General features: G+C 36.9%; 1 protein-coding gene across 3 annotated transcripts in view; it reads right to left on the reverse strand.

Moving 5' to 3' along the window:
* The window catches only part of KCNQ5 (potassium voltage-gated channel subfamily Q member 5), a 496,689-nt gene that overhangs the window by 93,201 nt on the left and 376,535 nt on the right, over nt 1-26,953 (reverse strand). For all 3 annotated transcript variants that reach the window (XM_072832360.1, XM_072832358.1, XM_072832359.1), the window contains exons 4-5: nt 13,515-13,690; nt 12,700-12,825 (exon numbers count right to left, since the gene is read on the reverse strand). In XM_072832360.1, coding sequence (XP_072688461.1) covers nt 12,700-12,825; nt 13,515-13,690 — 302 coding nt within the window. The remainder of the gene's footprint in view (nt 1-12,699; nt 12,826-13,514; nt 13,691-26,953) is intronic.

The raw sequence follows: 26,953 nt of genomic DNA on the forward strand, positions 1-26,953 counted from the left end.
AACTTTCAAGTTAGCCGATAAGTCCTTGCTAGCTTTCTTTTCTCCTTACTTCCATGATTTTTCTCTTCATATTTTTGGTGGCTCCTCTTATGTGGTGCCTCCTACTCTAGTCAACCTTTGACTATTGGATTCTTAAGGTTTGGTTCTAGGCTCTCGTTTTTAAAAAATTCTACTCTTCTCTCACTTTCTTTCCTCTTCTATCCCTCTTTTTTTTTCTCTTTTCCCAGGTGATCTTAATGGATTTAAACACCATTTTAATGGTGAACACACCAAATTTATACCGTCAAGCTCCAGATTCTTCTGGGCTCCAGATTCACATATGTGTAGCTGATATTTCTATTTGGATGGCACACAGTCATTTAAACTTAACATGTTTAAGACAGAAAACTTATTCCCCCCAAAGCATGTTCCCCAAATGTATCCCGTCATCCTAACAAGGGCACCGCCGTCCACCCAGTTGCTCATGTCAGAAGCCTCAGTTGTCCTCATTTCTTGTTTTCCTGCCTCCCTCCCTGAATCTATCAAGTACCATGGGTTCTAATTCCCAAAGATACTGCAAATTCATTCCCTGCTCACTGTCTTCCCTGCCATGGTGGCAGGCCAGGCTGTGGCAGCAATTTCTTAATTGGTTTCTCTGCTTTGCTCTTGATACCCTCAGTTCGTTTTCTCTACATCTGTGAGGGAAACTGATTTGTTATTCCCTTTTAAAAATCCTTCAACAGCTACTCACTGATTTCAGAATAAACTCTAGGCTCCTAACAGTGGCCTATCTGACCTGGTCTCCACCTACCTCTCCAAGATCGACCTGATTTCACCCTTGCTCACTGTACTTTGACCACAATGTCCTTTTAGCTCCTCAAACAGGCCAGGCTATTTCTGCCACAGGACCTTTGCATATCCTGTTTCTTCAGCCAGAACTGTTCCTCTCCCCACCCTTCCCAGGGCTTCTTCTCATTCTTCAAGTCTATCCAAAATACTCCATCATTGGAGAGGTCTTCCCTACTCACTCTGTCTACAATAGGGCCTCCAGTTACTTTCTGTTTCAGCCCCTTGTTTCTTAATAGCACTTACCATAAGTGGTAGATTTCTGTATGTTTCTTTGGTCTCTATTTCCTTTGTGAGAAGGAAAACCATGTCTTTATGATCTTTCTAACATCTAGCATAATGTTTGCCACAAAGTAGGAGGAATTCAGTAAATATTTAGAGGATAAATGAAGAATCCTTCCAAGAACACTGGCAACAAATGGAGTGAGAAAAATGGGGCATGAACTCCCAGAAGTCTAACTTGAAGGCAAGCTTTTTAGATGTGTTTGTGCATGTCTGCAGAGAGAATGAGCCTGAGGTGGGGAGGAAGAGTGGTAGCTTTATTACAGGTAAGGCAACCACGGAGGAAGGGAAATAGGATCAAGGTATAGTTGGAAGGGCTAGCCTTGGCAGTGTGGAAGGACATGTCTTTTACTAGGCAGAGACATGTGAACATAATGTGAATAAAGGGCAGCACTGGGAATGCTGGACTTGGTTCTCTTCAATTCCAGTAAAGGAGATGGTGGGATCAGCTTGGGGAGTGAAAGGCTTAAAGCTTGGGGTGGTGACAGTGTGAGAGGGTGTCAAGGACAAATTAACAAGAGGTCTACAGAACAGGGGAGGGTCATCCAAGGTTGGAGAAAGTGAATCTGTAGAAGAACCTAGTAGCCAAGTTAATCACACATCACTAACAGTATCAAAGGTGGGGCTCTGTAAGGAATTCCTTGAGATTGCAGAAAAAAATGCCCCTGGTTCAATTTTGTTATAGGTTCCTAATCCTACATATGTGGGGAAGATTTTAATCTATAATATTTCTGCAAAATAGCTTACTCTTTTTACAGCAGTTTAATAAGAAACTGAAGGAGATATTTCATGGTTTGGTAACAGCAAAAATGGTACATTTCATGGTTAACTTTACATTCTAATAATACAGTAGTCCCCCTTTATCTATGAGGGATGCATTCTAAAATGCTAATGGGTGGTTGAAGCTACAGATAGTACTGAACCCTATATATACTATGTTTCTTCCTATACACTCATACCTATGATAAACTTTAATACGTAAATTAGATACAGGAAGAAATCAACAATAACTAATAATAAGAACAATCATAACAGTATGCTGTAACAAAAGTTATGTGAATGTGGTCTCTTGTATTATACTGTACTCACCCTTCTTGTGATGAGATGAGCAGAGATGGTAAGATGCCTGTGTGATGAGATGGAGTGAGATAAATGACATAGTATGGTGATGTAGCGTTAGGCTACTACTGATCTTCTGACTAAACATCAGAAGGAGGACCATCTACTTACCAGATTGACTGCAGGTCACCGAAGCAGCAGAAAGAGAAACCACGGATAAAGGGGAACTACAGTGCATTTGAGTTATTCTCCTTGGCTCATTGCTCAGAGAAGTTTTTTTTTTTTTTTTTTTAAACCGTTGCCTCTAACTCCGAAGAATGAGACACAGCAAAGTGACTGTGTGCCCAGTGTTTCTTTCTGAGTAGAGAAGAAAGCCTGTTCTTTCTCATTTTGAATTTAGAATTGCCTGCTCTCTTACAGGTGTGCTTTGTCAGGGAGAAAAGAACCCCATGAACTCTGAGAGCTGCCCCCTGGAATCCCCTGGAGGATGGCAAAGACTCTGCCCACTTTCTTTCTGCACTGGGTCCAGGCTTCCAGCTGACCATGTTTCACTGCCTGCCGAGGCCTGGAATGGGTGGCAGCCATGCTCAGGTGCAACAACTTCCTCTACTCCAATTTCAAAGTCTCTCAGGATGTTACTTGGTTGAAAGCATAGAGGCCTTTTGTTAAGCCAGGCTGGGCTTGAGAAGGATCTGGCAACACGGTAGCAGTTTTGTCTGTCCATGCTGGGGAGTAGGCTGGCTGGGCTTTCTTTGTTTCATGCCTGCTGGGAGCATGTCACTTTTTGTGGCTGCGAAGGGGGCAACTGGACTCCCTGATGTGAACATACAGGTACGATCAGGGATGAAAGTGACATTTCTAAGATGCACCTACAATAAAATGATGTGAGCCTTCTTTACGAATTCACACTGACCCATCAGCTTGATCCGGCTGCTGACTTTCTGAGCAATGACTGGGTACATGTGACAAAACCATCCTCAGATGAGGCCTGCATGGATGTTCATTGATTTTCTGGACTTTTAGGTCAAGTTGTCCTTGAAATACCGGTGTGTCTCCTGGAACAGCACAATTACATTATGTTTCTTTTCCTAGCATCTGGAACGCCCTGCTAATGATTATCAGCTGGTCCTTTGTACATGAACTGAGTAGCAGAAGCCCTCTTGGTGCTTATTCTCCCACACTTGTGCCAAACAATAAACCCATTTCTATATTCTAGAAATCTTGTGAATCTTTGAGTGGCTGAACCTAGTCATGATTTTCATTTGGATCCAAAGTTAGAGAAAGGTAGGTTCACATGGAAGCCCAAAGACATCAGCTCTTCAGGAGAGCTCCTGGAATAGAAGCTTGTTTCAGAGAACTTGAGAGGCTGTATATGTGATCTTCGGGGGATGGAGGAAATCCACCATATTGGAAATAATTCCATTTTTGACCTACTTCTAGAGCTTAAAAGAGATAGGCTGATTAACATGTGCTGAATAGATGAAATTCTTAAAAATTTATTTCTGTATTTGTGTCCTTACATATTGCTTATTGATTCCTACATAGTGACTTTTGACTATGGTGTTTACAAAATCATTTGAAAGTCTGTGAAGTTTTGAATTTGCTTATAAAAATTAAAAGATAGACTAAAAAGATTTAAAATATCTCTTCCAGTGCAGTTTTAGGGAGATGACTACTTTCATTAAGTGAGAGGATGCCATTTATCATTATACTTTGTGACCAGAGGTAGAAAGTGGCAGATGCGTTCTCAGGTTGTAGCCTGACAAGACGGATCAGGATCTGAGGGAGAATGGCCCACTGCAGCCTGTTGCTCCACCTTAGTTGATCTCAGGAGTGCTGGTGGTTAGTGTTGTCTCTCCACTTGGGCAATTTACTTGAAGGTGATTTGGCAGATGGGAACAGTTCAGGTAAGTTTTTGCCCTTGGGGGACGCCTGGGTGGCTCAGTGGCTGGGCACCTGCCTTTGGCTCAGGTTGTGATCCCGTATCAGGCTCCCTGCGAAGAGCCTGCTTCTCCCTCTGCCTATGTCTCTGCCTCTCCTCTCAATCTGTGTCTCTCATGAATAAATAAATAAATCTTAAAAATTTTTTTTTGCCCTTGTATTTCATGTCCTTGGTTGCAGGCATGCAGGCGAGAAAAGATATCTTCTGAAAAATCTGTGGGTTGCAAATGTTGGTATAAATGTGTAATGTGGTAGCAAAGGTGGACTGGGGGCCCTTGGTGTGTTTAGTAACCGAGACATTTTCTTCAGGAATAATACTGTAAAACAAATGCAAATTCTGGCCCAAGCTCTCTTGATTTTTTTTTCTTTTCTTTTCTCTTCTTTTTTTGTGGGATGACAGTTGCTATAGTCAGATTATAATTTGGATGCTGATTAGGCTGTAGCTTTTTTTTCCCCCTCCCTTCAATAACAGAATTAATTCCAGACCAGTAGACATAAACCCACCCTTCCCTTCAGGTAGCAAATTAAGAAACATTTATTGGCCTAATTTTGAGAATACAGTTATGAATACCAGTTTATAGCTAATTCATTCATGTGAACAAGCTTAGAACATACTATTTGTAGATTCCCAAAGCACAGTATAATTTCGCCATAAGGCGGTCCTTTAAAGGAGGATGATTCACAGGAACAGTTTGTCAATAATCTCTTCCCTTACCCACTCCTCTCCTCTCCTCCCCTTGCCTTGCTTCTCTTCTCTTCTCTTTTCTTCCCTCCTTTTCTCTTCTCCCTAGCTACTTCCTGAACACCTATGTTCAGGGAGTGGGTAGTCTAGAACCTGCGCAAGAAATTTGTTCATTGTAAACTAGTAGACGTGAAAGGTTTTCAGTCTGCAAACACCAGACTCTCTCATGGTGGTGGCATCATATAATTTGGGTTCTGCAGTGGCAGGCAGCTCAGGGCAATAGCATCCTATGTTGTTCTTGCAGGTTCATTGTCAAATATGTAATAATAGTAGTGGCTAACATTTGTCCAATGCCTGATAAAGGCACTACATATCCTTATCTTCTTTAATACACATAGCAACTTTGTGTTTGGGTCATACTATTTTCTTAATTTTATAGATAGTAAATGATTGCTGAATATCACACCTCTGCTAAATCATAACGATGGGGCTGGAAGCCAAGATTCCTGACTTTAATTCTTCTGTTCTTTTCCATACAGTATGTGCTCAATGTTTATGGAATAAAACTGAGCAAAAGTATCCAGAGCCATGTGTGATTTGACATTCTTTTAGTAGGAACAGACTTCTTAGGAAACGCTTCTGTTAAAAGGCTTATGACCAATATATTTCATACATTTATGCCATCCAGGTAGGCAGAGGACTTATAGAGGCTCATAGAAGCTAAGATGTTTTGGTGGGTAGCAGCTTGGGTAAGTGTGTCTCAGTTCTTGCTTGGTACTTGATAATGTTCTTGGATAGTTAGGGGTTGGTATGGTGATAATCTCATGGCCAAGTAAAGCTTTGATACCATCAGGTAATGCGCTGGTAGTGAGAAATAACTGTTAACTTTTATTTAATGTTACCAACACTGAGTCAGGAAACAACAACTTATAAAAGTTGCAGAAAACATTTTGTGCTGGTGAACCTAATATAAGGAGGGTTGATTCTCAGTATCATCAGACACAAGGGTATTTTTAGTTATTCCATAAATTTACGCCATTTCTTATTCTTAGATTTGGCAGGGGGATGAAACTCATGACATATATTTGGGCTGTACAACCTGCTGAATGCACCGTATACAACACTATCCATAGATACTTCCATATTATTTGCTTTGAGAGAGGCTGTAAGGTTTTCAGCATGAATTCTAGGACTAATTGGCTAATATCAAATTCTCCTACATGCCTTATGTAATCACATCAAGCACATGGTCCCACATGGGGGCTGTATGCAGACACTTACTCAAGAATAGATTTATACTATTTGCTGCTGTATGCTTCTTAAAAAAAAAAAAAAGCCACCCATAACACTGTCTTTATCACAGAAATAGTAGTAAATAGAGAACAAGCTGGCCTTCAAGAACAGGTCATTATCAGGCAATATGACTTCAGGAAGACCTGATCTTAAGTTATTTCAGAATAAATCTAAAGCAAATCAAAAGGAGAAAAATATTAACAGGAAAGAAGGAGATAATAATAGGAAATAGCTCCAGGAAGACTTGTTCCTAAGTTATTTCAGAATAAACCTAAAGCAACCAAAAAGGAGGAAAATAATAATAGGAAATAACATCAAATGGAGCTCTGCCTAACTATCAGAAGATCCTCTTTTCCTGAGCTGTCACTGCCTAACCCTCTAGAGTTACTTCCCCTTGACCCGTGTCTACTTCCTTTGTCACGAACGTGCCTTTAGCTGCTACTTCAGAACCTAGAACATCTTTTCATTGTAACCCCCAATTCCCAAGGCCCTTCTGTGCTTAAGCTGTGAGTCTGCCATGAAGTATACAACTCTTTGTTCCTTTTGTTATAATGGTGCTTCCAAAAAAAAAAAAAAAAATAATGGTGCTTCCATCTAACATCCATAATGAGATATTTATACCAATGGCAGCCACCATCTTTGATTGGGCACTGGCTGTGGCCTTAGTCCCAGGTCCTTTATATTGATGATTTCACTTACTTAATGAGTTAAGTGTTGTTATTCATTAGTATGGAATTGTTTCCAGGGATCAGAGTTCTTTGAATTGTTACTAGTTTTGAGTAGTGCTGATCACATCATGAATCCCTCCAAAAGTTGGTTTTGGGGATAGCCCTCGCTATTTTCTTAATGAAAAGAGGTTAGTACTTAGTATTCAGTATTCAGAATTCACTGAAATATTGTATCCATAAACCACAAGTTGCCTTTTGATACTTAATGTCAAATAATTTAGGCTTTCTTAATGAAGAGAATTTCCTATTTTTTAACTGAATTCTAATATTTAGAAACACTCTAATTCAGGATGTTTTCATTTCTCTCTTTATTCTGGATACTTTCATAATTAGCAAGGTGTCTATTATGTGCGACATAGACAATTTTAACCAGAAAGTATCCAGCCATATATTTTATTAAGGTCTTTTTTTTTATTAAGGTCTTGATCAATATATAATAAAAGGTACAGTGTTCTAAATTTATTTTATTTCACATTGGAGACCCACTATATGTTCTTCTTATAAAGAATAGAAATAATAAGCACTCTTGTTTGCTTTTTAGTATATTTTTAGGCTTCAGACAATTTCATTAATGACTCAGTTAATATCAACAAACCCACTGTGGACCAACAAAGCCTTTTCCTAGAAGCCTGACATGTTAGAAGACTTTTACTTTTGTATTCAAGACCAGATTTTTTTTAATGGAGACATAATTAGGCCTTTGAAGGAACCTGTTAAGTACAGGTTAAGCTTCAGTCAAAATAGCACTACTGAAATGGGAATCAATGAAAATATGTTGCTTCCCCTCTGAAAGTCACAGATATGACCTTTGAAAACCTGTTACGTGGGTTATTCTGGCAAAAGAAATAAGCTGGTGACTAAGTGAGAAGTATATTAAGAACTTTCCCACACACTATTTAACACACAATACAGCAATTCTGATTAGTAAAAAGGAGAAAAGGAAGACTATTGGAAAGAAGGATAAAGAGCTGCCAGGCAAAACTCATCAACGACTGCATCTCAATGGGACAGGTGCACATGAATGTCTCAAGAATTTAAGTATGTTAGAATTATCAAAGAGAAACAAATACTAAACTTAAGCTCCAATTGTTGCTTTGAAGCCTGGAATAATAAATTATCTTCCCCTTGTTGGCTAGAAGAGGCTCCTGTTTTCTCAATTTACACAGTTTATCACACAACGAGTCATAGATTTTCATTTGCATTCTATATGTAAAAGGTATTTTATGAATGTCACATGACTGCTCTCTTTCAGGTTTTCTACTTTCGTCCTTTTAAAATGTCCATTATTGCTTGTGGGGTAGGAGGGAGGATCTGGGAACCAAATTGTTAAATTGCCAGATTGCCTTGTTATCAATGGCACAATCTTGCAGACACTGACTGATAATTTCAGAAAAAAATCTTAACCTTCAGGTCAATATATATCTGATTCTTATTCATTTTATTGCTGCTGTGTGGCCAGCAAACATACTGAGTTCTGCTTAATACAAGCCGGGGCAAATTTTCTTTGTCCTTGACCAGAGTTTTAGCTCTCACTGATGCACTTTTGATGAGTAGCAGAACAATGCAACAATTGGTAACCTAAATCTATATTCCACAAAACAAACAACCAACCTATAAATGTATATATTTATTTTCTAGTAGCCCATTGTGGGATTTGAACTCATAACCTTGAAATCAGATCTGAGCTGAAATCAAGAGTTGGACTCTTAACCTACTAAGCCACTCAGGTGCCCCTCCCAACTTATAAATATTTTGACCACAGTTTAAGAAAATGATATATTTTAATTTTGGCGACAATCTAGCACTCAAGAAATATTACTGATGATTTATTAGAGAACTTAACTTTGTTGGCCCAAAGAGATGGGAAGTTTTTTAGACAATTATAAAAGCTGTATATTTTCACAAAACACTCTTTTGGATTGTCTTAAGGAATAAAATAAAAAGAAATACAGTTTATGTATTGCAGAAAGCATTACCCTATCCTGTGACATTCTTATTAAGGCACATGTTTCAATGACTGTTTTATAAATTTTTTACAATGCAAACAAGATTTTTGCTTTAATGGAAAACTATGCCTTGCTTAAAGCACACCCTTCGAGGTTATTGACTTCTGATTTTATGGCCTCTGCATTTTTCATGGCTTTTGAGCTATTTTGCAACTCTGTAAGTTGTAGATAACTGGTAGCATTGCAAAATAATTCTTTTCTATAGACATGTAAATAAATTCTGTCTAGCAGAGGTTTAATTGACTTTGCTCTCACACTGTGGAAGAAGCCAGCTTTACCTCTACTGGAATTCATTTCAATATTCCTGATTTTTATACATTTCTGTTTTTTGGATAGTCCTTTGAACTGGATGTAACATTGTACTGGTTCCCTTGTTAAGAATGACAGATTTTCCAATGGATAGTCTTTCCTCCTTTATCGAATATTAGTTGACCATAAAGTTCAGGGTCCACTTCTGGGTTCTCTATTCTGTTCCATTGATCTATGTGTCTGTTTTTGTGCCAGTACCACACTGTCTTGATGACCACAGCTTTGTAGTACAACCTGAAATCTGGCATTGTGATGCCCCCAGATATGGTTTTCTTTTTTAAAATTCTCCTGGCTATTCGGGGTCTTTTCTGATTCCACCCAAATCTTAAAATAATTTGTTCTAACTCTCTGAAGAAAGTCCATGGTATTTTGATAGGGATTGCATTAAATGTGTATATTGCCCTGGGTAACATTGACATTTTCACAATATTAATTCTTCCAATCCATGAGCATGGAATATTTTTCCATCTCTTTGTGTCTTCCTCAATTTCTTTCAGAAGTGTTCTATAGTTTTTAGGGTATAGATCCTTTACCTCTTTGGCTAGGTTTATTCCTAGGTATCTTATGCTTTTGGGTGCAATTGTAAATGGGATTGACTCCTTAATTTCTCTTTCTTCAGTCTCATTGTTAGTGTATAGAAATGCCACTGATTTCTGGGCATTGATTTTGTATCCTGCCACGCTACCGAATTGCTGTATGAGTTCTAGCAATCTTGGGGTGGAGGCTTTTGGGTTTTCTATGTAGAGTATCATGTCATCGGCGAAGAGGGAGAGTTTGACTTCTTCTTTGCCAATTTGAATGCCTTTAATGTCTTTTTGTTGTCTGATTGCTGAGGCTAGGACTTCCAGTACTATGTTGAATAGCAGTGGTGAGAGTGGTGAGAGTGGACATCCCTGTCTTGTTCCTGATCTTAGGGTAAAGGCTCCCAGTGCTTCCCCATTGAGAATGATATTTGCTGTGGGCTTTTCATAGATGGCTTTTAAGATGTCGAGGAATGTTCCCTCTATCCCTACACTTTGAAGAGTTTTGATCAGGAATGGATGCTGTATTTTGTCAAATGCTTTCTCTGCATCTAATGAGAGGATCATATGGTTCTTGGTTTTTCTCTTGCTGATATGATGAATCACATTGATTGTTTTACGAGTGTTGAACCAGCCTTGGGTCCCAGGGATAAATCCTACTTGGTCATGGTGAATAATTTTCTTAATGTACTGTTGGATCCTATTGGCTAGTATCTTGTTGAGAATTTTTGCATCCATGTTCATCAGGGATATTGGTCTGTAATTCTCCTTTTTGGTGGGGTCTTTGTCTGGTTTTGGAATTAAGGTGATGCTGGCCTCATAGAACAAATTTGGAAGTACTCCATCTCTTTCTATCTTTTCAAACAGCTTTAGTAGGGTAGGTATGGTTTCTTCTTTACACGTTTGATAGAATTCCCCTGGGAAGCCATCTGGCCCTGGACTTTTGTGTCTTGGGAGGTTTTTGATGACTGCTCAATAAATGGTGCTGGGAAAATTGGACATCCACATGCAGAAGAATGAAACTAGACCACTCTCTTTCACCATACACAAAGATAAACTCAAAATGGATGAAAGATCTAAATGTGAGACAAGATTCCATCAAAATCCTAGAGGAGAACACAGGCAACACCCTTTTTGAACTCGGCCCCAGTAACTTCTTGCAAGATACATCCATGAAGGCAAAAGAAACAAAAGCAAAAATGAACTATTGGGACTTCATCAAGATAAGAAGCTTTTGCACAGCAAAGGATACAGTCAACAAAACTAAAAGAAAACCTACAGAATGGGAGAAGATATTTGCAAATGACGTATCAGATAAAGGGCTAGTTTCCAAGATCTATAAAGAACTTATTAAACTCAACACCAAAGAAACAAACAATCCAATCATGAAATGGGCAAAAGACATGAAGAGAAATCTCACAGAGGAAGACATAGACATGGCCAACATGCACATGAGAAAATGCTCTGCATCACTTGCCATCAGGGAAATACAAATCAAAACCACAATGAGATACCACCTCACATCAGTGAGAATGGGGAAAATTAACAAGGCAGGAAACAACAAATGTTGGAGAGGATGCGGAGAAAAGGGAACCCTCTTACACTGTTGGTGGGAATATGAACTGGTGCAGCCACTCTGGAAAACTGTGTGGAGGTTCCTCAAAGAGTTAAAAATAGACCTGCCCTACGACCCAGCAATTGCACTGCTGGGGATTTACCCCAAAGAAACAGATGCAATGAAACGCCGGGACACCTGCACCCGGATGTTTCTAGCAGCAATGTCCACAATAGCCAAACTGTGGAAGGAGCCTCGGTGTCCATCGAAAGATGAATGGATAAAGAAGATGTGGTTTATGTATACAATGGAATATTACTCAGCCATTAGAAATGACAAATATCCACCATTTGCTTCAATATTATGCTGAGTGAAGTAAGTCAATCGGAGAAGGACAAACATTATATGTTCTCATTCATTTGGGGAATATAAATAATAGTGAAAGGGAATATAAGGGAAGGGAGAGGAAATGTGTGGGAAATATCAGAAAGGGAGACAGAACATAAAGACTCCTAACTCTGGGAAACGAACTAGGGGTGGTGGAAGGGGAGGACGGCGGGGGGTGGGGGTGAATGGGTGATGGGCACTGAGGGTGGCACTTGATGGGATGAGCACTGGGTGTTATTCTGTATGTTGGTAAATTGAACACCAATAAAAAATAAATTTATTAAAAAAAAAGAATGAAAGATTTTAGAAAAAGAGTTAAATTCTTTAGCACGTGTCTGTATGAGGTCATGACCTTTTTATTTGCTTGGTGAACTATCCTTTAATAACAACTTAAATGGGGCAGCCCCGGTGGCTCAGCGGTTTAGTGCCGCCTTCAGCCCAGGGTGTGATCCTGGAGACCCGGGATCGAGTCCCACGTCAGGCTCCCTGCATGGAGCCTGCTTCTCCCTCTGCCTGTGTTTCTGCCTCTCTCTCTCTCTGTCTCTAATGAATGAATAAAATCTTTAAAAAAAAAAAATAACAACTTAAATGAAAAGTAAGTTTTTGAGTGGAAAATTTTGAAATTAGGTGTCTATAATCTCTGATCTCACAGATGGTTACCAGTTTTCTCTTTTTCACTTTTTGTGCCATAATTTTACTTTAGCTTTCATTCAGTTACTATTCCTTCTTTTAACCTCAGATAAACTTCTTGATGAATGGTAAGCCAGTGCAAAATTGGTAATTTAAATCTGTGCTCCACAAAGTTAAAACAAACAAACAACTTATCAAGATTTTAATCACAGTTTAAAAAAATAATGTATCCTTATTTTGGAAACAATCTAGCACTCAAGAAGTGCTTCTGATGATTTATAAGAGAACTTAATTTTGTTGAGCCATAGAGATGACAAAACTCTTTAGACAATTTTAGTGCTGTATATTGTCACATAACTCCCTTTTGGAAGTTAATGTTTTTATTGAGACCTTTCATAAATGATTCATAGAAATCATTACACTGTATTCAAAGGAAACATTTCACAATATCCAAAAAACAAAAACAGATTTTTATACTTACTGTGCCCCACCAGAGAGCATCTGCATATGTAGAAAACTCTTTATTGGCATCCTTTTCCACAAGATAGACAAGGAAAGATGAAAATATAAGAACCAAAAATCCTATGTACCAAGCTGTGATTAATTCCTAGATATAAAAAGAATAAAAAGCTGTTAGAGGTAAAAAAATCTGTGAAAAAGGAAAAAAAATCTATGTATTCATTTTTCTACTTTTCGGATATTTATGACAATGTATAAATATACATACATATATATTTATGGAATTTACTTTTTTATTCAGAGAATGTCCCAGTGAACAGAACCACTTCCTCAGTCTTTTATTTTTATGGTTGCACAGTATTCTAAATACATGGGTTTACTATAATTTATTTGAAGCATGAGGACTTGGAAAGCAGTATTTTTTTATTTGAGTAGAGTTGACACACAGTTACATTAGTTTCAGGTGTACAGCATCCTGATTCCATTTCTCTGTATGTTATGCTGTGCTCACCACAAGTGTTACTGCCATCTGTCACCACACATCACTATTACAGTATCACTGACTAGATGCCCTGTGCTGTGCCTTTCATTCCTGTGACTTAGTCATTCCATAACTGTAACGCTGTCTCTTTCTCTCCCCTTCACTGATTTTGCCTCTTCTCCCAATCTCCTTCCCTCTGGCAACCATATGGTGACTTTTAAGTAATCCATTATACATTGTGCTTTAACTAATTTCTGAAATGACTAAGTATGCTTGATGGGTTCATTAAATATTCCATGGCAATCAACGAAAAGGTTTCTAAAGTCTTATTCTATAATTCAGAAAGCAAGCCTTACTTTGCTGTGAGCATAGACCACTGAACCTAGTAATTTCCAAGTGCCTCCCCTTCGGTCCATGCGCACCATGCGGAGGATCTGTAGGAAACGGAGACTTCTGAGTGCGGACGTTGCAAAAATATTACCCTGAGTTTTTGCAGAAACAACTGCTATTGAAGCGATAAGGACAATGGTATCTGAAAGAAACAGGTTGAAATAACCGTAAGTAGCAGGACTTGGACGTTTTGTTGCTCAAAATAGTGTTTCAGAAAGGTTCGCTTTGACCTATCTGAGGCACAGATAAACAGATCCTGAACCCTAGCCTGGAGTAGTGGCTACCTGGGCTCTGTGACAATTGAAAAATGAAAGAACGGAGAACAGGATCTACTTATTACCTTGGTTCTGACTCTTTGGCCACTGTATGCTTTACCTATGCAATTCTGTATCATTTGCTACGTAACCTTGGACAAATTGGATGGACAATGGCCTTTGGAAAGTTGAGTGTTCCAGGGAGTTCTAAGGCTGTATTCTTAGTTCCAGGGAGTACTAAGGCTTGGTTTCATTTGCATTCCTGTCTGGCAGAAAGGAACTTCTGCCTCAGCCCTACCCTGGAGGCTTCCTTCTTAATGCCATAGAGAGATCCTACCCTGCATGGCTATGAAAGTTCTTCTTGGTATAACCATGTCTCTTGTTTTCTTTCCAAAGAAGCTCGTGGCTTCTTTCTGCAAAAAATTCCCTTGTGTTGTGGAGTCTGCAACTTCATATACTAACAAAGGCCTCAGCTAAGTTGGGCACTCTAAGCTCTCTGGATAGAGTACTCTTTATACCTGGTCAGTCAATTATGTGTAAGTTTGGTATACAAATTAAATAATTGTACATTTATTACAACAGAGTATTAATTATCTTCACTGTGCATTGCATGGGAATGGATATTTGATGTTTGGCGTATTGGCATTTGACGTAAAAAATATCTACCCTTTTGCAAGCTAAGAAAGAGAAACAGGGCAGCTAATGAAGGCATAGAAAAGATAAAAGGGGACTTAATTGCTCCAAGGGCAAATATCTGAGTGATGGGAAGTAGGCTTTGAAGTGGGAGAAGTAAAGTGGGAATGAATGGCCTCCTATGGCAATTTTAAAATAAGTTAGCTTGACCTTAACATCCTCAAATAAAATTTCTTTCCTGCTCCAAGTGGGCTGTGCATGACTGGGCATCCACACTCCAGAGAGGAGTTCCACTTCAAGGGCATTGGATTTATAATGTTTCTGTGATCCTCAGGATTAACTGCTGTATGAATGTGTATTCATCATCCAGCTCAATTCTTTTTCCTGTACTGAGAGAAGTCTCATCTCTGGATGTGGACTGAGTAGGTCTTTTGAATGACTCTCCTGGTGCCCCTTTTGGTCAGGATTTGGAGTGGCTGTCAGTACAAGGGTCAGCTGAAGGGCTTTTTCCAATCAGATCTAACCACTATATGACTTTGTGGGTAGGGGCACAGAGAGCCACAAGCAAATCCTTGAGTTATAGCTCTATGCAGCTATTAGAAATGGGAAGGAATTAAATGTGTTGACACAGACACCAAAGACATATTTTAAGTGAATAAGAAGGCACTTGCAAAGCTGTATGTACAATGTGATCTTATTTTAATAAAAAATAAATGACTAGGAAAATCATACATATATATGCATGCAAATATATACAATATATGTATGTAAACACATGCAAATATACACAATATATACAGATATATACAATAATATGTATATATGTATACAATAATCTGTATATCTGTATGTATATATACACAGATTCTTACCATTAATTCTCTCCAGAGGTAGAGAGTGGGGTGAGTATGTGGGTAAAGGGACTTTTTACTTTCTAAGTTATTAATTTCTGTAATACTGAATTTTATAATAATGAAAATGTCTTTTGAAATCAGAGAAAATCTTTAGGAAAGAGTTAAGTGTAAAAACATCTCTTGATTTGCATCATTTGGAGAGATTTACTCCTGAGACAAGTGGTTTATAGACAAAAAGACATTTCTTATATGGCCCTGCTAGATATGTATTTGCTTTTATTTCTCATTGTAATCCTGCTTCCTTCCAAGTGTACAAAGGAAAGAAAAAGGAACAATATCCGATTTACTGTGTTAAAATATTTGAGATAGTAGAAATAAGTAAATGACTTGCAGGGATGCAGAAAATACAGCACTTAAAACTTACTGCATGCCTGGCACTTTCTTTAGTTCTGTGTTTTTTACAAATGTTAATTATTTCATCCTTATAACAACTGTTTTGGTTAGGTCTTCTACAGATCCCATTTTACAGATGAGAAAAGTGAGGCACAAAAAGCACATATTGTATTAGTTTAGAAGAATCAGCTACTGAGCTGTTAAATTACTGCACAAAACTATGAAGTTAAAAAAAAAACAAACTATGAAGTTAGAATGAAGCTATGAAGTTAATTCATTAGAGAAAACCTAGACAAAGTAAAAGCAACACCGCCAGTTTGAGACTATTAAAAAAATTATGCACACAGTGAATCATAATCTAAGTGTTTGAAGTCACAAAATATGCAAAGGTAACTACAGATGTGATTTAACACCCTCATTGTAATTCAGATCAGATGAGAAAGTTGGAGTTCAGTAAAATGAAATCACAGATGAGCGACCAAATGGCAAACAATGAACACAGTCACAAAAATGTTTCTGGTTGGATTACAGTCCTCTACTGAATTTTGCTGTCAGTACCACCTAGAATATTTCCAAGGCCAATATTTTAGAAGTTATGACTACTCTTTATTTTTATGTGTGTATTTACTCTTTTTTGCAGTCTGCTATAGAATGGAGGCTCCACAAGGTTGGATACTTGTAGCCTAAGTACTTACAACAGTGCCTGAAACATGGTAATCACTTGATAAATATTTATAGAATGAAGTGAGATTAAACACTCAAGTTAGATTAGCTTGAGCTTTGTTCTGTTACCATATCAGTGTTTTAATAACTAGAATAAGAATCTGAAATACTCTTAAATTAATCAAGGGATCACTTCAAAATTCCATCTTGAATTCTATTACAACATAATAAATTATAGCTATCATTCTTTAAAGTGATAAATATCACTAAGATTTCCATTTTATAAAATTAGGTAGGGGCAGTCTTTAAAGATAGTGACATAGGAAGCTACTGAACTCCCTTCCTCCCACAGAGTCATCAAACAAACCATTGCACATGGACTAATTCCCTGTGAAGGAAATCCAGAAATTAGCCAAGGGACTCCTACACATTTGGTAAATAAGAAAATACCCATACTGGAATGAGTAGGAAAGGCTAAGACATAATCTTGCCTTAAACTTCACTCCTAGTCCAGTATCATACAAATGGGAGGTCACTCCCAAATTCCAGCTTCTCCCTGAGAGGCTTAGGGTTTGAACCCACATTTAGCCTCCTAATTTTAAAACTCCTACTTGAGGGACAGGACTTCCAAACGCCTTGCTCTGAAAGCCAATAGTCTTGAACTACAAGACTAGACTTGTAGTCTAGTCTACAAGACTAGAGCAAACAAAGAAGCAGCTATTAATGGGGGTGAGCATCATTGCGGCTACCACCCCAGGGCTCAGCGAAGAAGGAATAGGCAGAAAGGCCCATTTCAGTCTTTCTCTCAAAGGATTCTATTTGCATATTTTTAAAAAGTTTTAATTTAAATTCCAGTTAGTTAACATACAGTGTAATATTAATTTCAGGTGTACAATATAGTAATTCAACACTTCCATATATCACCTGGTGATGATCACAAGCGCTCTCCTTATAATCCCCATTACCTATTTTACCATATACGACAACCCCATAGCTAGCATCATAGTCAATGGTAAAAAAATAAGAGCTATCTCTCTAAAATAAGGAATAAAATAAGGATGCCCAATCTTGCCACTTTTATTCAGCATTGTATCTAAAGTCTCAGCCAGAGCACTCAGGCAAGAAAAAGAAATTAAAGATACCCAAATTGGAAAGGAAGAAATAAAACTGTTATTATTTGGAGATGATATGATATTATATATAGAAAGCACTAAAGATTCCACCAAAACATTATTGGAACTAATAAATGAATCAAGTAAAGTTGCGGCATTACAAAATCAATATACAAAAATAAGCTGTGTTTCTATACACTAACAATGATCTCTGAAAAAGAAAAATAAATCCTCCTTACTATAGCTTCAAAAAGAATAAAATACATAGGAATAAATTTAACCAAGGAGGTGAAAGATCTGTTTGATGACAACTATAAGACACTGATGAAAGAAACTAAAATAGACAAAAATAAATAAAGATATTCCATGCTCATGGACTGGAAGAATATTTTAAAATGCCTACACTACTCAAAGCAATCTATAGATTCAATGCAATCTTTCTCTAAATTCCAATGGCATTATATGTTCTCATTCATTTGGGGAATATAAATAATAGTGAAAGGGAATATAAGGGAAGGGAGAAGAAATGTGTGGGAAATATCAGAAAGGGAGACAGAACATAAAGACTCCTAACTCTGGGAAATGAACTAGGGGTGGTGGAAGGGGAGGACGGCGGGGGGTGGGGGTGAATGGGTGATGGGCACTGAGGGGGGCACTTGATGGGATGAGCACTGGGTGTTATTCTGTATGTTGGTAAATTGAACACCAATAAAAAATAAATTTATTATAAAAAAATAAATTCCAATGGCATTTTCCACAGAAATAGAACAAACAATGCTAAAATTTGTATAGAACCACAAAAGACATGGAATAGTCAAAGCAATCTTGAGGAAAAAAAGAACAAGCTGGAAGCATCATGCTCCCTGATTTCAAACTATATTACAAAGCTGTAATAATCAAAATCACAGAGTATCAGCATAAAAATAGACACACAGATCAATGGAACAGAATAGAGAGCCCAGAAACAAACCATGGATACATGATCAATTAATTAAAGACAAAGGAGCCAGAAATATACAATGGGGAAAGGATAATCTTGTCAATAAATGGTGTTGGGAAAACTTAATAGCCATATACAAAAGAATAAAACTGGGCCACTATCTCATACCATACACAAAAATCAACTAAAGATATATTAAAGACTTCAGTGTAACACCTGACTCCCTAAAAGTTCTAGAAGGAAACATAGAGAGTAAGCTTCTTGCATTGATCTTGACAATGAGTTTTTGGATTTGGCACCAAAAACAAAGGCAACAAAAGCAAAAATAAACAGGTGGGATCACATCAAACCAAAAAGCTTTTGTACATAAAAGGAAAGCAACAAAATGAAAAGGCAATGTACAATAGGAGAAAATATTTGCAAATCACTTATCCGATAAGGATTTAATATTCAAAATATATAAATAACTCATATAACTTAATAGTAAAATAATATAATTAAAAATGGGCAGAGGAAATGAATAGATGTTATTCCAAATAAGATACACAAATGGCTAACAGATATAATGAAAAGGTGCTCAACATCACTAATCATGAGATAATGCAAATCGAAACCATAGTGAGATATTACTTTACCCCTATTAAAATGACTATTATAAAAAAGACAAGGCATAAAAAATGCTTGTGAGGATGTAAAGGAAAGAGAACCCTTGGGCACTGTTGGTGGGAATGTAAATTGGTATGTTCATTATAGAAAACACTATGGAGGTTGTTCCAAAAATTACAAATAGTGGAATAGATGATAGAATATTTTTCAGCCATGAGAAAGAAGAGAATTGTAATGTTTACAACAACACGGATAGACCTTGAGGGCATTATGTTAACTGAAATGAGTCAGGCAGAGAAAGACAAATGCTGTATATCACTTATGTGAGGGATGTAAAAAAGTTGAACTTGTAGAAACAGAGACTAAAATTATGATTACCAGGAGCTGGGATTGGAGAAATGGGGAGATGCTGGTCAAAGACTAAAACTTCCAGCTATAAGATAAATAAATTTTGGGGAATTTATGCATAGCATGGTGATTATAATTAATGACGCTGTATTATATATTTGAAAGTTGCCAAGAGAGTAAATGTTAAATGTTTTCATCACTAAACATAAATGGTAATTAGATATGATGGAAGTGTTAGCTAACAATCAGTTTGCAATATATAAGTATATCAAATGAACAGGTTGCACACCTTAAACTTACACATTGTTTTGTATCAACTGTATCTCAATAAGGATGGAGAAAAATCAGGCAGAGTAGCTTAAGCTGTGCAATTAATCATTTAAAATGTTTTTTGAAAGAGAGGAGCCTTGTCTTAAGTGAATATACCACATTTTAGTATAAGGTAGAGACTATAGACAGCCCTCAAAGGTCATTGGCTCCATATTCATTTGTTTATTCATTCATGCATTAAGCAGTTAATTGAATGTCAAATATTATATTAGATGTTTGCATTAGAAATGAATATTCATTAATCCATTAGATCATCAATCTATCACAAATATAAATTAAATCCCTACCATGTACCATGCATGGTGCTAAATACTTTTTGTACACCAATGTTGTCAATGGGGATGATTTTGCATCCCAGGGGACATGCAGACATATTTGGTTGTCTTAATTGGGAAGGGGATTACTCCTGGTATCTAGTGGTAAAGGCCAAGGTTGCGGTAAAACAATCTACAATGCTCAGACTAGTCCCTAGGATAAACAATTACCTAGTGCCAAATGTTAATGGTGCCAACATCAGGAAACCCTGATGTACATGACTTCATTTAATCCTCCTATAAGCTAGACCTCCAGTGACCATCTCCTTCTTGCAAGTGAAGAACTAAACTAAGACTTGCAGTGGTCAACTAGCCAAGTCCCAATATCCTAAGTGGCTGAGCTGACCATTCCTTGACATCAAAGTTGTGTCCTTAAAAGTTATGGAATACCATTCCTTGGATAAACAAAATCCAATGTCACATGGGTGGGGTGGGATGGGGAATAGAGGATGGGCTGGGAAAGCAAGTGGATAATAAAGCAGGAAGAAATTGTTATCACATAACACATTCAGGGGAGAGCAGAATGCAGAGAGAAAAATAATACTAAAAGCTGATGACTTTTATGGATACATCAAGAGAAAATGGGGCTAGAGGAAGAAATGAACTGTTAATAAACAAGGAGGAACTCCAAATTGCATGAAAAGAAAAAAAAAGCATGTAATCCGGAGCTCTTAAAATCTACTTCTCCCAAAGGAAACAGCTGTGAACAAGATGGGAACTAGTGAAGATAGTTATTAATTACAAGCAGCCCATTAGAAATGTGAAATATAGGCTTATAAGGTAGTAGGAAGTAGGTTCACATACTTACTGAATCACTTAGAATGATTTACGGATGAGTTCTTGAGATTTGAGGAGACTGCAAAGATTTGAGTGGAGTAAATACTGTAATGATATTTAAGACACATAGGGACTATATAAGAGCATATTATTAGACTCTACTGGAACTTTGCTCCAGTATTATTTAGTCAGCAAAATCAATATAAATTGATCACCTTGGACTTTGTGGAAAAGGGATTAGTTACTGAAATACTTACGGTCCCTCATTTATGAGATGGATTCATATCTAAGGCCACCCTAACATGCACCCAAAGATTGGGTTAAAGCAAGATTAAATGCATGGATGGAGCTAAAGAGTATAATGCTAAGCGAAATAAGTCAGTCAGAGAAAGACAAATACCATGATTTCACTTATATGTGGAATTTAAGAAATGAAACAAATGAGTGAAGGGGAAGAGAGAGAGAGAGAGAGAAATCAAGAAACAGACTCTTAATTATAGAGAACACACTGATGGTTACCAGAGAGAAGGTGGGTGGGGGGATGGGTGAAATAGAGGATGGGGATTAAAGAGGGCACTTGTGTGAGGAGCACTGGGTGATGTATGGAAGTGTTGAATCACTATATTGTAAACTTGAAACTAATATAATGCTGTACTAATTAATTGGAATTAAAAGAAAAACTTTAAAAAAAGGCAAGATGAACTATACACCTGAACTTGATGGGATGTATTTTGCTGCTACAATTATATGACATAATATATCTATCAGAAAGTATATTTTTACCATACCTGGCTTAATTAAAATCATAATGGGAAGAACTAAATCATTTGGATTAAACAGATCATGGTTGAACACTTTTAAACTAGGAATTTTCAGGTTAGATCGATTCTAACCACAAAGGGGTTACATCTTGAATCCTAGAAACTGTGTGGAGACTTTAGGCTTTTTAAAATTTTTGTAAATAATGTTGGTCTCAGAAAATTTTCCCTGATAGCTAACACAAATTTCTGTCTTGGACTTTAAACTCATTTCATTTTGTTATCTCTGGGAAAAATAGAAGTGCAACAAATAAAATATTCTTCTACCACTTTTTAAAATTCTAAATCTTTGAGCTTTTGTTAGTGGCCTCACTATAAGCTAAACTTTGGATGATTTAAATGAAATATATATTTTAAAATAATAAAAATAGTAGCTGCCATAAAATATCAAAACACCAGATATAAGTAGTATAAGGTAGGAAGGAAATTTATTTAGTTAGCCAATTATCATTAATGAATTTCAGGTTACTTTAATTTTTGTTATTAAAATGATGCTGAAATGAACAGTTTAGTACACACATTTTTGTAGGTTAAGGATAAATTCCTAGAGATTAGATTGCTGGGTTGAATGTTAGCACATAAAATATTTTGATATTCAAAACATTTTGATGTTTTGATATTCAAATACCCTCCAAAAAGATAATACCAATTATTACTAACAATGCATGTAAGTAATTATTTTTCTGTCTCCTTGCTAATACAAAGTAATGCTAATAAAAATAACAATAGTAATAATAACAGCTAACACAGTAACAGTTTACTATGTGATAGATATTGTTCCAAACATTTTCAAGTATTACATGGATTATTATAATTGTAATCTTTGCCAACATGATAGGCAAAAACATCACGTATTTTTCTTTGCTCATTCTGTAACTCATGTTATTTAGAAGTCAAAGAAGTCAAGTCATCTAGAAGGACTTTGCCCAAGATTATAAAATATTTTCCTAGATTTTTTTTTTTTGGTGTATTTAGATGCTCATTTAGTTAACATGCTTACTTTTACTATTCGGGACTACTAACGATGTGGCAAAGTTACCTAGCTGTCTGCCACAAATGCATGCTTCTCTTCTGTGGTGTAGAACTATCCCTGGGAAGAGGCAGCCCATCCAGGGACACCATTTACCAGGTCTGCTTGCCTCTGGGTGGGATTATATGACTAGGTCTAGCTAATGGAAGGTGCGTAGAAATGATGTGTGCCACGTCTAATCTGAGGGGGGAAGCACAGAACCTTATGCCCTCTCTCTTTTCCTTTTTTGCCAGCTGTGTGTTGGTACTAAGCATGTTCTTAGGAGCCACATGCTAAAAATGGCAGGGCCTTTGTCAGCCTCGGTTCCCGAATAACTGCATGGAGCGGAGCCTTTACTGCACACCCCACACCCAACAAAGAATATCTTCATTGACTATTACACAAGTAAGAAGCATACTTTTTATTTTGAGAAGTAACTGAAATTTGAGGATTTGTATAACAACCAGCATCACTCTAACTTATATGATCTTTAACTTCTATGGAATTTGTCTCTGTGGTGAAATAAAGAACTAATCTTACTTATTATCATATACTATAGTCAGTTTTTCCAATATTACCTAAATAAAAATCTCTCCTTTTCCAAATGTTTCCATATACTTACTGAGAGGTCTATTTCTGGATTCTACCTTCCTTTATGGCCTATTCCTAAATCAGTGTGACACTAGACATTAGTGTGAGATCCCTCTACTGTTATTCCTTTTTATAAAAAAAATTATCAATTATTCTAAACCTAGCTATTTTCCCAGGTAAGTTTCAGGATAAATTTCAGTTAAAAAGAACTCAGAGTTCTTTTGCAATTTGATACAGATTGCATATTAAGTTTATAGATTCACATCTTCTTCTTTATTTCTTCCCTCATCTTATACCCACTGAATGGCTTAGCTCTGTTGATTCTACCTCCAGAATATGTCTCATCTCTATCTTCCTCTTTCCATTTATCCTGTCTCCTCCCTTGTTCAGGCCTACCTCTCTCCTGACCTGCCATCTCTGACCTGGTCTTTACTCTGTTTTTTCCTTTCTCTAAACCATTTTGCATTCTTTTTTTTTTTTTTGTTTAATATTTATTTATCTATTTTAGAGAGAGAGAGGGAAAGAGAGCACAAGCAGAAGGCGCAGAGGGAAAGGGAGAGAGATAATCCCAAGCAGACTCCCTGCTAAGTGTGGAGCTCAGGTGGGGCTCAATCCTATGACCCTAAGATCATAACCCAAGCCAAAACCAAGAGTAAGAGACCCTACTGACTTTTCCACCCAGGTGCCCCCAAACTATTTTGTATTCTAATGCAAGTTTAAAGTGTTCGGGCACTTGGGTGGCTCAGTCAGTTAAGTGTCTGCCTTTGGCTCAGGTCATGATCCCAGGGTCCTGGGATGGTGCTCCATGTTGGGCTCCCTGTTCATCAGGGAGTCTGCTTCTCCCTCTCCCTGATGCTCCCCCTGCTTGTTCTCTCTCTCTGTTAAATAAGAAAATAAAATATTAAAAAAAAGATTAAAATGTTAAAGTGATTATATTACTTCTCTGATCAAAATAATTTTTTTTCAATATCCAGAACAAAGATCAATTTCTGATGCCTGGCATTCATGGTGCTTCAGAAAATGCTCCTGTTCTTACTGGAAAGCCCCTCCCTGAAGCCTGCTTTCACACTACTAGTGCCCAGAGCTCTGATGTGTACTCCTATCAAAATGCTTACTAGCACTATCATAGTAGTGATCTGCTTACATGCTGGTCTTTTCCCAGTAACTTTAAGAAACTGAAACCATGCAGAAGCACTTATTTGTCTTTGTAACCTCAGCACCTAGCTTGGTACCTACCATAGTGTAGGTGTTCAATACTTAATTGATGGATGATTATTTGATCAGCTATTTGTTTATAGAAGAAATAGAATGACATTTTATTATTCAAGACTCTTAGAAATAATACAGTTAAATAGCCCATATTTTGCATTTGAGAATCTGAGGTACAAATATATGAAAGTTAAAAATTCCATATGTTAAAAAAAGCCCCACATAGACTTAACTGCAAAAACAAACCTGGAAAAAAGTATTCCTTAAAATATAAAAATAAATGAATAAAAAAACATCCTGGTAGAAAATCGGACAGAGGGCACATATGCAAATTTACCTTAGGAAGAAGTAAAAATGGACAATACATATATGGAAAGAAGTTTTTTTTTGTAATTTCTAGCTTTGAAATTTAAAATGGTAGCAGGTACCAGTTTATTAAACTGACAAAGTTTATAAGAGGAATAGTCAACACTGGCAAGGAGAAAGAGAAAAAGCATTTTCATAGACATTTTGTGTAAGAATAAAATGGTATAACTTTTGGGGGAAAATTTTGGCATTATTTGCCCAAAATCTGTTATTATTTCAGTAATTTTATTTCTAGGAATGTAATCTAATGAAAAAATTGTGGTTGTCAACACAGGTTTACACAAGAATGCTTATAATGCTATTATTAACAATGTAAAAATTAGATATAATCCAAATTTCTAATAAAAACAGACTTATGAAAAAGTATGCGGTCTATCTATTCCAAAGCAAGCTCTATGGAGCTTATCTGCCTGAGTTCCAATCCTGGCTCTGCCTCCTATCAGCTGGGTTACACAGGTGAAGTTACTGAACTCTCTGCCTCCATTTCTTTATCTGCAAAATGAGAATCATAAAATTACCTATGTCACAGAATTGTGAGAACTAAATAAGTCAATGCATTTTAAAGATCTTAGTACAGTGCTAATGCATAATAAATTTTATTATTAGTAGTAGTATTACCATGGATAACTATGTAACCACAAAACACCATTTTTTAGAAGAATATTTATTAGATTAAAAAATGTCTCCTCCAATATATCCTTATGTAAAGAATTGATTACATAGCAGGATACTTAGAGGATGCCAATTTTGCCTTCAAAGGATCTTGTGCTCTTACAGTACATATAAAAATAAATACTGTAAGTACCTATACCTGCATGCCAACAGGGATTATCTTGGGGCGGTAGGATTATGTATCAAATTTCTTTACACATCTCTCTTTTTTTCCACCCAAATAATCTACAATAAGCATGCATTATTTTTGTAATGAGAAAAAGGATAATTATTTACAAAAAGAAGCTATGGCTCAGGAAAGTTAGCACAACGGTCAAGTACTTACCAGTGCGGGGAAAGAGAAGGGTAAAGGGCAACATTTATAGACTATCCCTAATATATGGGGCTGTGTGCAGTGCGTAGTACACAGATTCTATTTCAATCCATCTCCAGAATGTCCCACCAGGGAGGCACAGAGGTTGTAAGTGTGAACCTTGTATGAGAGAGCTCAGGTATTCCTACTTCTGTCCTTTCCTGGCTGTGTAACCTCTAGCCTATTAATCTTGCTGCATCTTGGAGTCTTCACTTATAAACAAGGACGAGAACCATTTTCCTCACATGGATGTTATGAGGATTAAATGAAATAATATACATAAAACTCAGTCTGCCTTCATGTGCCTGGAATCATGTTAGCTCTTTATTCTAAAGAGGAATGTTATACACACTTTTATAGGTCATAAATTGTTACTAAGAAAGTTCAAGAATCTTATCCAAGATCATTTAGCTAGTAAATGGAACCAAGAATCAAATTCATATGTGTCTTATTATAAGCTGCTTACATTTTATTCTATGCTTCTCTTTTGATAACTTTTGCCTAGTAAAAACCAGTAAACAGAGATGTAGGCAGTCAATCCAGGCTTACATGTGCAACTTCAAGAATATTATTAAGAATAGGGAATAGAATGACTTGCAAACAGTTGGCATTCAGATAAAGTTAGCACAAATCTTATAATGAACAACTTTGTATGTTTTAGCTTGTTCCAACCAGACAGTAGATTATAACAGAATGGTCAGCCTGTCCTGTCTATGTGGGACCACTTCTGTATGAATTTGTAATTTTTTAGTGCCCTATGTATATCATGTACCAGATGTTTTATTGTCAATAAAGCAGCAAGATGAAGAGGGATTGAAATTTTGTGGTTCCATTACATTTGCCTATGCATTCAACATTTTAACTTCTCAAAAGGAACAGAGATGTGTGGAACAGAGTGTGAAAGCATAAGGACATTGAACTATAACTGGTTTAACTATTCAGTTCTGCCATGAACTAGTTTTGTCACCCCTTATCTCTTGGGGCTGGTTTCCACATCTTCAACAAGAGAAGTGGAAAGTTGCAAGGAAACTTTCTAATTCCAAGTTCCTATAATTCTAAGTGGTACATTCTTTGTTGGGACATTAAATGGTTGGATGATGATATATCTGTAGGACTGTTTTGGAAATGGTTTTTCCATATTAAGTGTTAACACAATTCATTCAT

Source organism: Canis lupus, chromosome 7 (genome assembly GCF_048164855.1).
Source record: "Canis lupus baileyi chromosome 7, mCanLup2.hap1, whole genome shotgun sequence".
NCBI classification, from domain to species: Eukaryota; Metazoa; Chordata; class Mammalia; order Carnivora; family Canidae; genus Canis; species Canis lupus.